Raw genomic sequence first — 13,461 nt, forward strand, 5'->3', positions numbered from 1 at the left:
TTAATTAGTGTGCGTTCCGCCCAGTTTTCTTTTTAGGCTTTCTTTTAATATGAAGGGCGGAGCTTTGTAAGTCAGTGCAATTTTAATTGTTCATTTATTTGGTAAATATCTCAGTTTCGTTGTCAGTTATGTTACAGGTAGTCGCTTTGTTAGTAAGCCTTGCATGGTCTTGAAAAAGCTGAATCACGAGTTGAATTTGTCTGCAGCGTGAATTATTTGTTATTGCAGAAATGGTCTGGTATGTGGGGCAGATGGGGTTCGACGCCTTGACGAGCAGGCTGAGATCGTGTGTGTTTGCGGCGTGTTTTGTGCCCTGGTTTGCAACTTGATCATCTTCGAAATTGCTTGGCGGTTGCTTTCTACTAGTTTATTCCGAGTAAGACCGTGTGTAAGCCGTGCTCCCGTCCATTAGCTAAGTAACCGGCCTGTCCGCCGGGACAGACGAGATCTTTTTATAAGTAACTCAAGATGTTGTATAAATTTTGGTTACGTAAGCGGGCTTATGGTGCTGACTGTCTGTGATCCTTTTGCAGTCAGATCTAATTATTATCTTTAAAATACTGTTTGTTATATTAATTCATGGCAGATGGTTAAAGTCGGTTGTATATTCTCTTAAGAGGACAAAGGTCTGAATTAAATTTTATGTTGTTATTCCAATTTTGTAACTCCGTAATAATGAAATTTGTTCTTTAGTGGAAATTAAAATTATGTGCCAGTCACAAGTTTGTCCATCAGAAAAGATCCCTAGCTTCCTACCTTCTTTGAGTAGCTGTGGTTAAATTGCAATTTTGATTTTTCTAGCACGGTACTTGAGCCGTCACACAATCCACATGTCTTCTTCTTCATCATTTTCTTTCAGTAGTATCCACAAGAATAATTCTCTATTGTTAATTTGAGAAAGGTGCTTGTATTTTCACGAAATTTTTCCGACTGGGCTGCAGACTACGGTATTTGGCCGCGGCGCGCTCAGCCTGCGCGCTCGGCCCAGCACGAATAAAATACTGAGCTATGGCTTTCGTTCCAACTTTAAAACAATTTCGTTATATCAGCTACATTTAGTTTACAGTAACCTGTCATCTAAAACGACAGAAACGTAAAGTAGCGAGCGACCTCATTTTTCATTGCAATCCCTTCAAAATTTATGCTACACGCTACTTGTAAATTAGGTATCACAGTAACTATGAGAACATCGACAAAATAGATAATTCATCATTGAGTTATAATGTGAAACTATAACACTTGAAAATATCAGCTTTTTGTGGCAATTAGTTTCTTCAGAATCGAATGAGAAGTATCGCGTAGTGAAGAAAACGCACAAAACCGAAAGAAGTAGTTTTTAATATTTTAAAGGAATCTCTACCAAAAAACTAATTACAGGAGTTGATGTGGTCTTTCGTAATTTAAATACAGTATTTTTTACAGCAATAAATTCGGAAAACTAATTTTCCTCGTCCACCGCTGTCAGCTTCAGCCGCTCTGTGGGGACCGCTTCCTGTGTGGCGTCCCTCGTCTCTGAAAGACGGCTTTCTGTCTGGCAAGGCCTCGTTGAAGGGATTCTTCGAAATTCCCACCCTAAGGGGATGAAATAGGGATAAAGGTTGTTTCTTCAGAATATCGCTATTAAGGCAATTTTGAAGCGAGACCTACGACAATTGGTATTTGGTTACTTGGTCAGAAATAAAGAAATGTATGTTTCAGTTTTTCCGGAATTTAACAGTATGGGGTAGAACAGTGGGTGAAAGCTTTTTTCGAAAATATATCATTATTAAAGAACTACTAAAGTATTTTAAAGCTACGTCTATCAACATTGGCAGTTGACTTCTCAGTGTTTTTGGAAACTGACCCCTGAGGGGGTGAAATAGGGTATCAGTTTTTAATGAAAATATTTTAGTACGCAAGCATTTCTAAAATTCCACCTATGAAAATTTAAATTCTCAGTTAGAAAAAACACTGTTTCAGTGTTTTTGGAAATTCAGCCTCTTAGGGGTGAAATGGGGAGTGAAACGTCTTATGAAAATATTTCATTGTGCAAGCATTTTTAAAGCTAAATCTTTGAAAATTGATGTTTGGCTTTTCAGTTACACATGAAAATATATGTGTTTCAGTGTTTTTGGAAATTAAACCCCTACTGGGGTGAAACACGATCAAACTGATTCACTGACTCATAATCGCCCAGCCCAAACCGCAAAGAATATAAACTGGAAGTTCGGAGAGGTGTGGATCTTACACTGTCAGCGTCTTTGAACAAGGGGTTCTTCGAAATTACACTCTTAAGGGGGTGATATAAGGGATGAATGGATTTTGAAAGTCACTATTAAGCGAATTTCGAAGCTAGAACCACGAAAAATGGTATCTGCTTTCTCAGTCAGAAAATTTTTTGAAATTCAAAGACAAGGGTGTAGAAGTGTGGGTGAAAGATTTATTTGAAAATAAAGAATTACTAAAGAACTACAGAAGGATTTTAAGGCTACATCTGTGAGAACTGGTATTTGACTTCTTGGTTAAAAATCAGAAAATACTTGTTTCAGCGTTTCTGGAAATCCAACGCCTAAAGGAGGAAACAGGGTATGAATGTTTTTAAGGAAATATTTCGTTAGAAAAAAAAATTTAAAGCTAAATATATTTCACTTCTCGATTAGATATAAAGAGATATATGCTAGAAGATAGAAGTTGCTAAGGAAATATCTCCACAAAAGCCGCGATTAACAAAAACTTTGGACTCCAGCTACCAGAAGTCAAAAGTACATTCAGGAAACACCGTGCTTATATGGCTTCAATTGACGCAAAAAGCTTAGAAGGTGTTGCAATTTGTGATCAATATAAGAATTGTATTAAATAAAAACGAAAAAATACCTGCAGGCCATACAATCTACGACAGCGAAGTAGCAGGCGCTAAGCTAGCGTCACTATAAAGTGCTGTCGAACATAAAACAATGTTCTCGCTCATGTTTACTAGAGCGGTTATGTAATAAATGGAAAGATGTACGTTTGCATACACCCTCGAAGGGTGATGGTGTCAATTTACGAGTATAGGAGTCCGCACTTGGGAATGGCAAACGACCGAAATTAGCTGGTCATGGTACGAATGACATTATTACATAACAATCAGGATGAAAAATGGGACTGTACTAGGGCAATCCAGAAAGAAACAGACGTTTGGTCTTTCACGGCGGTAGGCGGGGCTCCATCCGCGATCTTGATCCCATACCGTTCCCACAGTCAGTACGCATCCAGCAGCGGTAGCATGTGGTCTGTGTCTCTGCTACTTTGCGTTCTGTGACGTCTTAAAATGTGCGCCGAAATAGAAAATCCAGATGCTTGTGAGGTGAGTTTTGTGACTAGGTGTCTGTTGGCAAAAAGCTGAAATCAACTGAAACTTATCGCTGCCTCTGTGATGTGCACAGAAAAGGAAAAATCAGTGAAAGCCGTGTGAGTCACTGGAGTACTGATTTTAAAAATGGCCTCTCTAGTGTTCACGATGACGACCACAGTGATAGGCCTAGCCTTGTGAGGGACGAACTGGTGATGAAAATAAACGAAAAAAATTTTTGAAAATCGTCGACTCACCCTTACGGAACTTCCGCGAGCTTCTCCGCCACAATTTCATTGAGTTCGTGGCATGGAATTGTGGAGCAGAAGCTTGGCTACCATAAATTTTGTGCTAGCTGGGTTCCCAAAATCCTATCGGAAGACCACGATAAACAGAGACTGGTTGCAGCATTGACCTTCCTCGAAGTTTTCGACAAAATTCTAAGAACGTTATCGATCGTATTGTAACTGGGGTCGAGACTTGGGAGAAAGATGTCAATTGTGAAACAAAATGGCAGTCGACGGAATGGTGATAGACAAATTCTCACAAGAAACCGAGGAAACGTTTGCAAAAGCTGTCAGCAAGAAAAATCATGGCTGCTACATTTGAGGACTCTGACATAGTGATTCGCATTGATTTCCTTGAATGTGGTACAACAGTTAACTTAGAGAGGTAGAAAAGAAGCGTCGTGGAAAACACAACGCAAACTAATTAAAATATCCACGGTTGTACTGCCGGTCTACAGTGTCCAACGGGCACAATATTTCGGCGATCATACATGTCGCCATCATCAGGTGAACTGACGGACTGAGCTCCTGTGAAGTTTCCGGCACGGAGGTTCGTACGTATGGCTGCTCAGAGGGAACATTTTTTCCCTCACGACAACGCACGACCACATGCAGCCAATCTTACCCGAGAGCACCTACAAGGTTTAGAATAGGAGGTGTCTGTTCATCCACCATATAGCCCACATTTGGCGCCTAGCGACTACCACCTTTTCCCAGCAATGAAGGCATGGCTCTCTACACAACGCTTTGATACTGTCACCGTACTAAGCAATGGTTTCAACCCCAGGCGGCTGATATCTACAGAGACGGTATTGAAAAATTGTGCCACGGTATTATAAGAGGGAATAGTGAGAGAGGACGACCAAGAACGAAGGGCTCGGATTAAAAAGAGTGAATCACAGGAATGCAGTATTTCGCTCCTCCTGTTCACTCTGTATATCGAAGAAAAAACGATGGAAATAAAATAAAAGTTCGAGAGTGGGATTAAAATTCAAGGATGTTAGTGATACATTTCGCTCATGACATTGCTATCTTGAGTGAAAGTGCAGAAGAATTACAGCATCTGATGGAGGGAACGAACAGGCTAATGAGTACAGGACGTGGATTGAAAGTAGTTCGAAGAAAGACGACAGTAATGAGAAGTAGCAGAAATGAGAACAGCGAGAAACTTAAAACCGGGATTGATGGTCAAGAAGTAGATGAAGTTAAGGAATCCTGCTACCTAGGCAGCAAAATAACCCATGACGGACTGAACAAGGAGGACATCAAAAGCAGATTAGCACTGACAGAAAAGGTCTTCCTGGTCAAGAGAAATCTACTAGTATCAGATACAGGACTTAATTTTAGGAAGAAATTTCGAGAATGTACGTTTGGTAGGAGAACATGGACTGTGGGAAAACGGAAACAGAAGAAAATCGAAGCATCTGGGATCTCATGTTACAGACGAATGTACAAAATTAGGTGGACTGATAAGTTAAGGAATGAGGAGGTCCTGCACGGAATCGGAGGGGTAAGAAATATGTGGAAAACGTTGACAAGAAGAGGGGGTAGGATGAGAGGACATCTGTTAAGACATCAGGAAATTACTTCCATGGTACTAGAGGGAGATGTAGAGGGCAAAAACTGTAGAGGAAGCCAGGGATTGGAATACTCCAGCAAATGATACTCTGAATGAAGAGTGTTCAGAGTAACGATAAGCGACGTCACGAAGATGAAGAAGGCAAGAGAAAAGAAGGCTGTGAGACGACGTCAGCCGATTGCCCGCTGACATGGAACGCACCACCAAAGTAGTGGCCTCTATACGAAGAAAATATAAGCGCCGCTCCTGCCACCCTCGGGCAGAGTACCAGACCGGGACGCACAGTATTAGCGCAGCGCTAGGAGAACACTACGATATCAGTGACATGTGGTCCATATCAACTGTTTACATGGACCTTGTATGCAGCGAAGGACTTTGATTGTTTGCTTGGCGCCCATCGCTTCCGACACCGTTGTAATTTCTAAGTTAATATTGTCAATCTTCTTTATTGTAATAAAAACTATTAATGTGATTTGCTTGAACTGTTGTATAGCTATCCGAGTACGCAGCATCCTTTAAGCACCCCATAAGAGACGAGTCGGCTGGGCCCTACAAAGAGGTTAGCAAAGGAGAGGAATTTGTGGCGAGCTGCATGAAACCAGTCAGAAGAAGACTGATGACTAAAAAAAAAATGGTGTGTGCTTCAGTTTGAATGGCGATCATGCAGAAAAACTGCTTAAGTGTGTAACTTTAAAGCGTATGTAATAAAATTTGGTTTTTCTTTGTTATTAATATTTTGTTTCTGAACGTCTGTTATTTTCTGGACAGCCCTGGTCATACAGTAGGTAAGCAGGTGGTCGCGGCACTTCAGTGCTGGCACTGCACTCTATAGTGCAGCGTTCTATCGTCAGTAGCTGTTGAGGTTGCGACATGGTGCAGCACAAGACAGCGTTTCCACAGCCGACTGCGTGATGGGGATCTACGTTGTGTCACGACACACCCAGATTCAGTGAGAATAAACCCTCCCAACTCAACCTTTAGCAGCGTTGATCGTGCAACGTGCATTCGACCGGCACACCCTCTGGGTCAATCTTTGTACGTGTGGACGGCTCAGCCACTGCACCCTCATCGAGAGGTGTCAACAGCTTGGCGAAGCCCCTGGTCTGCGCACAACTTGTGAACAGCCCTCTCCTAATTATGTGAACTGCGGGCAGTGGTAAACCGGGGACATGTGAACTGCGGACAGAGGATTAGTGAAACACCAGTTAGCGTTAACAGAGAGACACCTCGAGGAGGCTGACTGATTGTCTCCCATATCCGTTACCGAAATTACAGCTAAAACGTCATTCAACAAACACATTATCGACAAACATCGGATCGTCAAAAATAAGCCGTCCGGTTTCGTCTTCTTCAGTTCTTGGGGGCAAAAAGTTGAAGTTAACTCTTTAACAAAACCGAACCGAACGATCACTCATTTCCTCACGTCTTCCATCTGCTACCGTCATAATGCTTCCTTCCCAACAGTTCTTTTCCCCACTGATCGTATTCCTGATATTCACGTCTGTGTCTGTTTGCACCTCAAGCAGAGTCTCCTCAAGAGGGTAAATACAAGGATGGACAGAAGAAAACAAACTGTTCAGTTTAGAATTACTCAAGAACAAGCTCTCTGGCGTAGCCCGAAGAAATTACTCAAGCACAAGCTCTCTGGCGTGTTGGAAGTTGCCTTCTACGTCCACTATAAATACTAGATTCGATCTATATCTGTCCATGAAATCTGTAGTTATTTCCATGACTCTGAACGGAAAAAAAATTGAAACACATGTATGAGTGGTTTAATTATAGCTTGTTATATGTTACTATTTAGGTATTATTAGTTAGATGTACGTATCAATGCTAACATTAACATTCGTATTTTCACTTATTTGGCGTCTCTTGGAGCGCGATCGGCGACTCCTGATACACTTGGTTTGAGTTCTGTGGCGGCGCTACCAGAAGAGGCGTGGTACATCCGCGTCCAGTGACTGGGCGGCGCTTGCCGCTGTGTCTTCGTCTAACGGCCGATGCTGAAATCTTCATTGACAACATCTGCGGCCGAATCGATTGCCTCCTTTGTGGTATTGATGGTCTATGATACCACAAATAGGACATATGAAGCGGATATGTGAAACACCTACATGAGTAGTGAGTAAGTAAAAGTTAATGAAACCGATTGCATGAGGAGAACGGCGTGTTTCTCGAACGCGACTAAATGACTGTCCGTATTTCACAAGTTTCGATAGAGAGAGTCGAGGAGCGATAATAGGATTAGTCGATAAACCGATAAGTCTGCTCGGTCCGCAGTTCACATGGAAACATAATGAAGTGGAAACCCGTGTACGTAGTTCGCATGCAACCGACCTACTAGCCATCGGCTAACCCTGATGTTTCCGGACTGTGAATTTTTAGGGTCCTGGGTTCGGAGTTGGGCCTGCGCACATCCTACCGAAACCATAGAGCGCCGGCGGTATTGTTCCTGGCTTGGCCTCACCACACCTGTCTGACAGAACGGGGAGGGATTAGTGTTTAATGTCAACAACGAAGTCATTAGAGACGGAGCCCAAGCTCGGATTAGGGAAGAATGGGGATGGAAAGCGGCCGCTCCCTTCCAAAGGAACCATCCGGCATTTGCCAGAATCGATTTAGGGAAATAACGAAAAACCTAAGTAAGGATGCTCCGACGCGGTACTGAACCGTCGTCCTCCCGAATGCGAGTCCAGTGTGCTAACCACTGCGACACTTCGCTCTGTGGCATGGCGGCTGGCGTCTGCGATGCCGCCAACAGCCACCGCTGTGTCGGTACACCGCCGAGGATGCCACAGGTTGCCTACCAGTTGTGACTGTCGCCGGGGTCGCTGACAGTGGTGTTCTGTACAAAAGGCATCAAGTAATAAACAGCGTCCCTGTTTAGTAAGCCTTCTTGACACTGCAAGCGCTGCGGTACTGGAGAACCCTACCACAGCTTCGCACACACACAACTCTGGAGTCAGAATCGGCCAGCTAATAACACAGGAATCAAAAGTGGCTGCGCTGCGTTACTGTATTAATATGTAGCAACTTTCATCCAAAATAGATGTTTAGTTTTGAAAGCTACTCTACTTTGTAACATTTTCCCATTCAAACTCTGAACGTAACCACGCAGCCTCCAGTTTCCAGCAGCTACTGTAAGATCATCATTCGATTTTTATTTAATATTTTAGTTGGAATGAATTATACGCTACAAAACCACACTCAGAGATATCGAGGAATGACTGTTCACAACAGATTTCGGACCAGATGTTAATTTTACGTTATCCCGACATCACCCTTGTTTCACTATTAGGGACAAAATGTCATTGGGTATCTCGTCAATCAGTCAACGACCGTAATTGCCTTTTGTCTATTCTTCTAATATAGTATGACTACTTTCAATGTTACCATCTTCGCAGCGCCAGCCTTCGCCAATCAGTGGTAGGCATTCTACACCCAGTGTGTTTCCATATGGCACTTGATGTGTGTACGGTTTCTATTTGAAATCGCTCCACCCATTACATACTTACGGACTGCGTGGCATCCTATTTACAGTCCCACACTCGAGTCAACCCCTGTTGGTTAAGTATGGCCGGAGCTGTCACCAATCAGCACAGCAACCTTGAATATTACGAATCGGCCACAAATACAGTTCATTTACTATTATCTTCATGGACTGACAGAACAGGAAGAGTTACATCGAGAACACGTTGATTTAATGGTGCCAAATTAATATTAGAGTACTTCAATGTCTGTAATATATGTTGATTACAATTTCTTACCTATGCGAGCCTATTTTCATTATCACCACACAACAAAGACAATCCATCTGATAAGCAACGATGTGAGTACATGATGGTTGTTCCGTGTGTCTCACGGTACTGGAAAGTTTCTGGTCGAGATTGTAACACAGCCTTCCCAGAGAACGTGCACATGCAACTTATCTCAGTGTTTCGGTATTTGAGAAAAGTCTAATAATTGGCATAGGGGATTTGGGGCATCATACCAACAGATCGCTATGACAGTTGGATACAGTGTAAAGACCACAGGACAAGAGCTGACGACACGGTCTCAGCGCCAACGTCTCGAGCCACCATACGGCGCTGACTGTATTACAGAGAGTTTCATGCTGCAGAGCGAGAGTGACTTGGGGTCTGAAGTGGGGCTCTGCGGGGTTCGACGATGAGCCTCCTCCTCTTTACTGCGGCCAGGTCGACGCCATTGTGTCAGTAGACGACGTCGTGAAAGATCGCGGGAAACAGTGCTTCTCACGGCCCATTCTTTCCAGCTCCAGCAATGAGGGTGCGGGGAGCTCTAAGAGGTCTGAGCTGTAGGCCAAATGAACGCTAGTATGTAACAGGAATGTTACACCCTGTTGCGAAACCTTTCATGATTAGGGTACCAAACGGCATTTCCAGTGGGATATTGCACGGCCACGCACTGCGGTTCATACCACAAACGCCTTGAAGGATTATCGATCCAATGTTGGTCTACCCAGTCCATTTACTTGATTTGTCACCCTTACACTATGTCCAGGATGAGATGAGAAACCGAATACATTTTGAGAGTCCCCTGGGAACTGTCTTCATGAAGTGATGCAGCACGTTTTCCAGGTTCGACATGAAATTCTACAGCATTGCACTTGGAGACTGTACGAGGGGCGTCTGAAAAGTCCGTACAAAAATAAAACTACTTTCGTGTTTGAGGTAAACCTATTTTATTTTTCGACACAGTCTCCTTTTAGACTTATATACTTCGTCCAACGCCGTTCTAATTTTTTGATCCGTTTCGAATAACAGGAATTGTCCAAGTAAGCAAAATAGCTAATAATTGCTGCAATCACCTCCTTGTTTGAATAAAATCTTTGTCCCGCCATCCATTTCTTCAAATTGGGGAACAAATAGTAGTCCGAGGGAGCCACCTCTGGAGAAGAGGGGAAGGGGGGGGGGATTTGAAACGAATTGGAATCCTATTTCCATTAATTTTGCGACCAAAACTGCTGAGGTGTGTGCTGGTGGATTGTCGTGATGGAAAACGACGGTCCAATAACGATGAATATTATTCACCTGTAATAGTTTTACCCCTTTCCAGATAGTCGATGAAGATTATTCCTTGCGAATCCCAAAAGACAGTCGCCACAACCTTTCCGGTCGAAGGAATGGTCTTCGCCTGTTTTGGTGCAGATTCTCCCTTGGTAACCCATTGTTTAGATTGCTGTTTGGTCTCAGGAGTATAGTAATATATCTATGTCTCATCCACAGTAACGGAACAACGCTTAATATCCTGCGGATTCTTCCTGAACAGCTGCAAACCATCCTTGCAATACTTCACACGATTCTGTTTTTGGTCAAGCGTGAGCAACCGCGGAACCCATCTTGCGGATAGGTTTCTCATACACAAATGTTTATGCAAAATATTAAGTATCCGTTCATTCGAGATGCCCACAGCACTAGCAATCTCACGCACCTTAACTCTTCTGTCATCCATCACTGTATCATCGATTTTATCAGTGATTTCTGGAGTCGTAACCTCCACAGCGCGTCCAGAACGATCGGCATCACTTGTGCCCATATGGCCACTCTGAAAATTTTGAAATCACTTATAAACTGTTGTAATCGAAAGTGCAGAGTCACCGCAATGTTTATCAAGCTTCTCTTTAGCCTGCTGATCCGTTTTGCCTTTCATGATGTTTAATCACCACACGAAATTGTTTTTCGCCCATTTTTTGACAATCACTCGACTTACTTGATTCACACGAATGCCAAACGCAAAGAAATAGACCAATGTGACTGAATCTTCGTGTGCGCTATTTTAAAAGATGCTACTAACTAAACATGACCTCTATACGCGCCGGTGGTGCCTGTAACATTATGTGATTGCCTTATAATTTTAAATAATTCACTAATCGAGCAGTCGCTCGGCAATAGCTACAGTTAGCAAATAATGTTGTGAGAATGTGAACGACCTGTGACGTAACGTGTTTATTGTCGAAGCGCCGTCAGAGATGCACTGAGTTACTGACATTAAAAAACCGCGGCGCGAAAAACGGACAGAAGAAGAACACTTTTATACATTCTTTTGATGTACGAGATATTCTCGATGAACATTTATTATTATTTTAGTGTAAAGTAAAAGTGTAATACTAGAAGTGCAATACAGTGTAGCAGTAAATTTATTGTGGAACGTGTATGTGAAAACGTCGCAGGAATTATTTTCATTACGAGAAGAGAAGTGCCAGTCAAAACGGCATCCATGTTAAATCCTTCATTGTAGTGTAAGTTCATCTATTAATTCAGAGTTAAATGGAACTGGTGTATGGACTATTTATTTATTATAGAATCTGTGTCTCACTCTTTCATGAAGTTATTTAATTTTCTTTATGTATCTGCCCAATAGAGAGTTCACAGTCACGAATTCTTTCGTCGAGATCGGACGGAAGTTGCATGCTGCGAAATATTTTCTCCACGCCATACTCTACTGGTAAATGCATGATAAACTACGGTCCAATAGGAAATTCATGTTGAGCTAGCCAAAAATAAGTATATTTTGAATAGGGATTTACTCTCCTCTGGAATGCAACTTCCGACTGATCAGACGATCCAGTAAGAAACAGCCGCACACGGTCGGCGTTCGCAAATATATTTCCACCGCTGATTATAGCTATAAGCTACAGCACAAAAGTAAACATATTGTTATAATTACCGACTACGAACGGAGACATTAGCCGGCCGAAGTGGCCGTGCGGTTAAAGGCGCTGCAGTCCGGAACCGCAAGACCGCTACGGTCGCAGGTTCGAATCCTGCCTCGGGCGTGGATGTGTGTGATGTCCTTAGGTTAGTTAGGTTTAACTAGTTCTAAGTTCTAGGGGACTAATGACCTCAGCAGTTGAGTCCCATAGTGCTCAGAGCCATTTGAACCATTTTTTTTTTTTTTTTTTTTTGAACGGGGACATTTATAACTGCATGTTTATGTATACACATTACGTAAACATATCGTTATATGCCATCTCTCGGACTTTGAACGGCCGCCCGCTGGTGGGCGAGCGGTTCTAGGCGCTTCAGTCTGGAACCGCGTGACCGCTACGGTCGCAGGTTCGAATCCTGCCTCGGGCAAGGATGTGTGTGATGTCCTTAGGTTAGTTAGGTTTAAGTAGTTATATGTTCTAGGGGACTGGTAACCTGAGGTGTTAAGTCCCATAGTGCTCAGAGCCATTTTGGACTTTGCACGGACTTTCCAAACGCCCCTCGTATGCTTGCATCGCACAATGAATACAAGATTGTACTTGTTTCTGTGGTGGTGATACATAGTACTGATACTGATGATAAATATCAGTCGAAACGGGATTAAAATTTAATCATGTGATAAACACCTCCACGAAGATCGATAAATCGTCCCTTCACATCCCTCCAGTATGTACTATTGCAAAGGTAAGATGCGAATCAAACTTTGGCTGCCCCATTGATCAGAATACCTAAGAAATTGTGTCGTTTACAAAACTCCGATCGAGCTTGCTCAAAAGATAAAAGTGGTCCAACCGGCCGATGCAACACGTGCACTAATCTGGCGCTAAGACGGGCGCGATCGCGGCAGTAGTGTTGGGTAGGGTAGGGTAGGGTAGGGTACGAAGTTGGACGCCGGCCCCGGCGCACGCGCAGATCGGTCGCAGCCGCCGCCGGCGAAGCGCTCGCCGCCCAGAGCGGCAGTGTGGCGCTGACGCGACGCGAGCGCAGAGAAGCGGCGCTGCCCAGCACAGCCCAGCCCAGCCCGGCACGGCACCGCTCGGACCCACGGCGAGAGGCGCGCGCGCTACGCGACGCCACTGCCGGTCGCGTACCCTACCCTGCCCTGGCCCGAACCGAGGACCTCCGCTGGCAAGTAAGTGCTGGTGCCTTCTCCAGGCACCTGCTGACCACAACAACCTTTCTCTACTACAGAGCGTTTCCCTATTTTTCCCCCTCCTGCACGAAAACTTGAGAAAACATTAGCAGGGTGCAAATATTGTCAAACAAGCTCTTAACGTAAAGTTACACATCTCCCGAAACGTAAATGTGTGGCTACCTTTGACTACCTGCTTAATGTGAGACTTAACGTTAAACAAGTGTCTTTCAGTAACAGTGAAGACTCGAAGTGACACCTTCACGTAGTCTCAGCTGTACTTAATGGTAGGCCATATTCACTGCTAAGATTCTGGGACACTGCAGTTTGCAAGAGAGACTGAGCGTAAGAAAGACTGAGTGTAAAACTACTGCGCTAGAAACGCTGCTAAATTTTAACCTTGCAGCCACTCAAGTAAAGAAGCC

General features: G+C 43.6%; 1 protein-coding gene across 1 annotated transcript in view; it reads left to right on the forward strand.

The window, feature by feature from the left end:
- The window catches only part of LOC126243480 (uncharacterized), a 1,765,051-nt gene that overhangs the window by 11,069 nt on the left and 1,740,521 nt on the right, over positions 1 to 13,461 (forward strand). The window contains exon 2 of the mRNA XM_049948170.1: positions 12,817 to 13,036. Coding sequence (XP_049804127.1) covers positions 12,817 to 13,036 — 220 coding nt within the window. The remainder of the gene's footprint in view (positions 1 to 12,816; positions 13,037 to 13,461) is intronic.

This window comes from Schistocerca nitens, chromosome 1 (assembly GCF_023898315.1).
Source record: "Schistocerca nitens isolate TAMUIC-IGC-003100 chromosome 1, iqSchNite1.1, whole genome shotgun sequence".
Lineage (NCBI taxonomy): Eukaryota > Metazoa > Arthropoda > Insecta > Orthoptera > Acrididae > Schistocerca > Schistocerca nitens.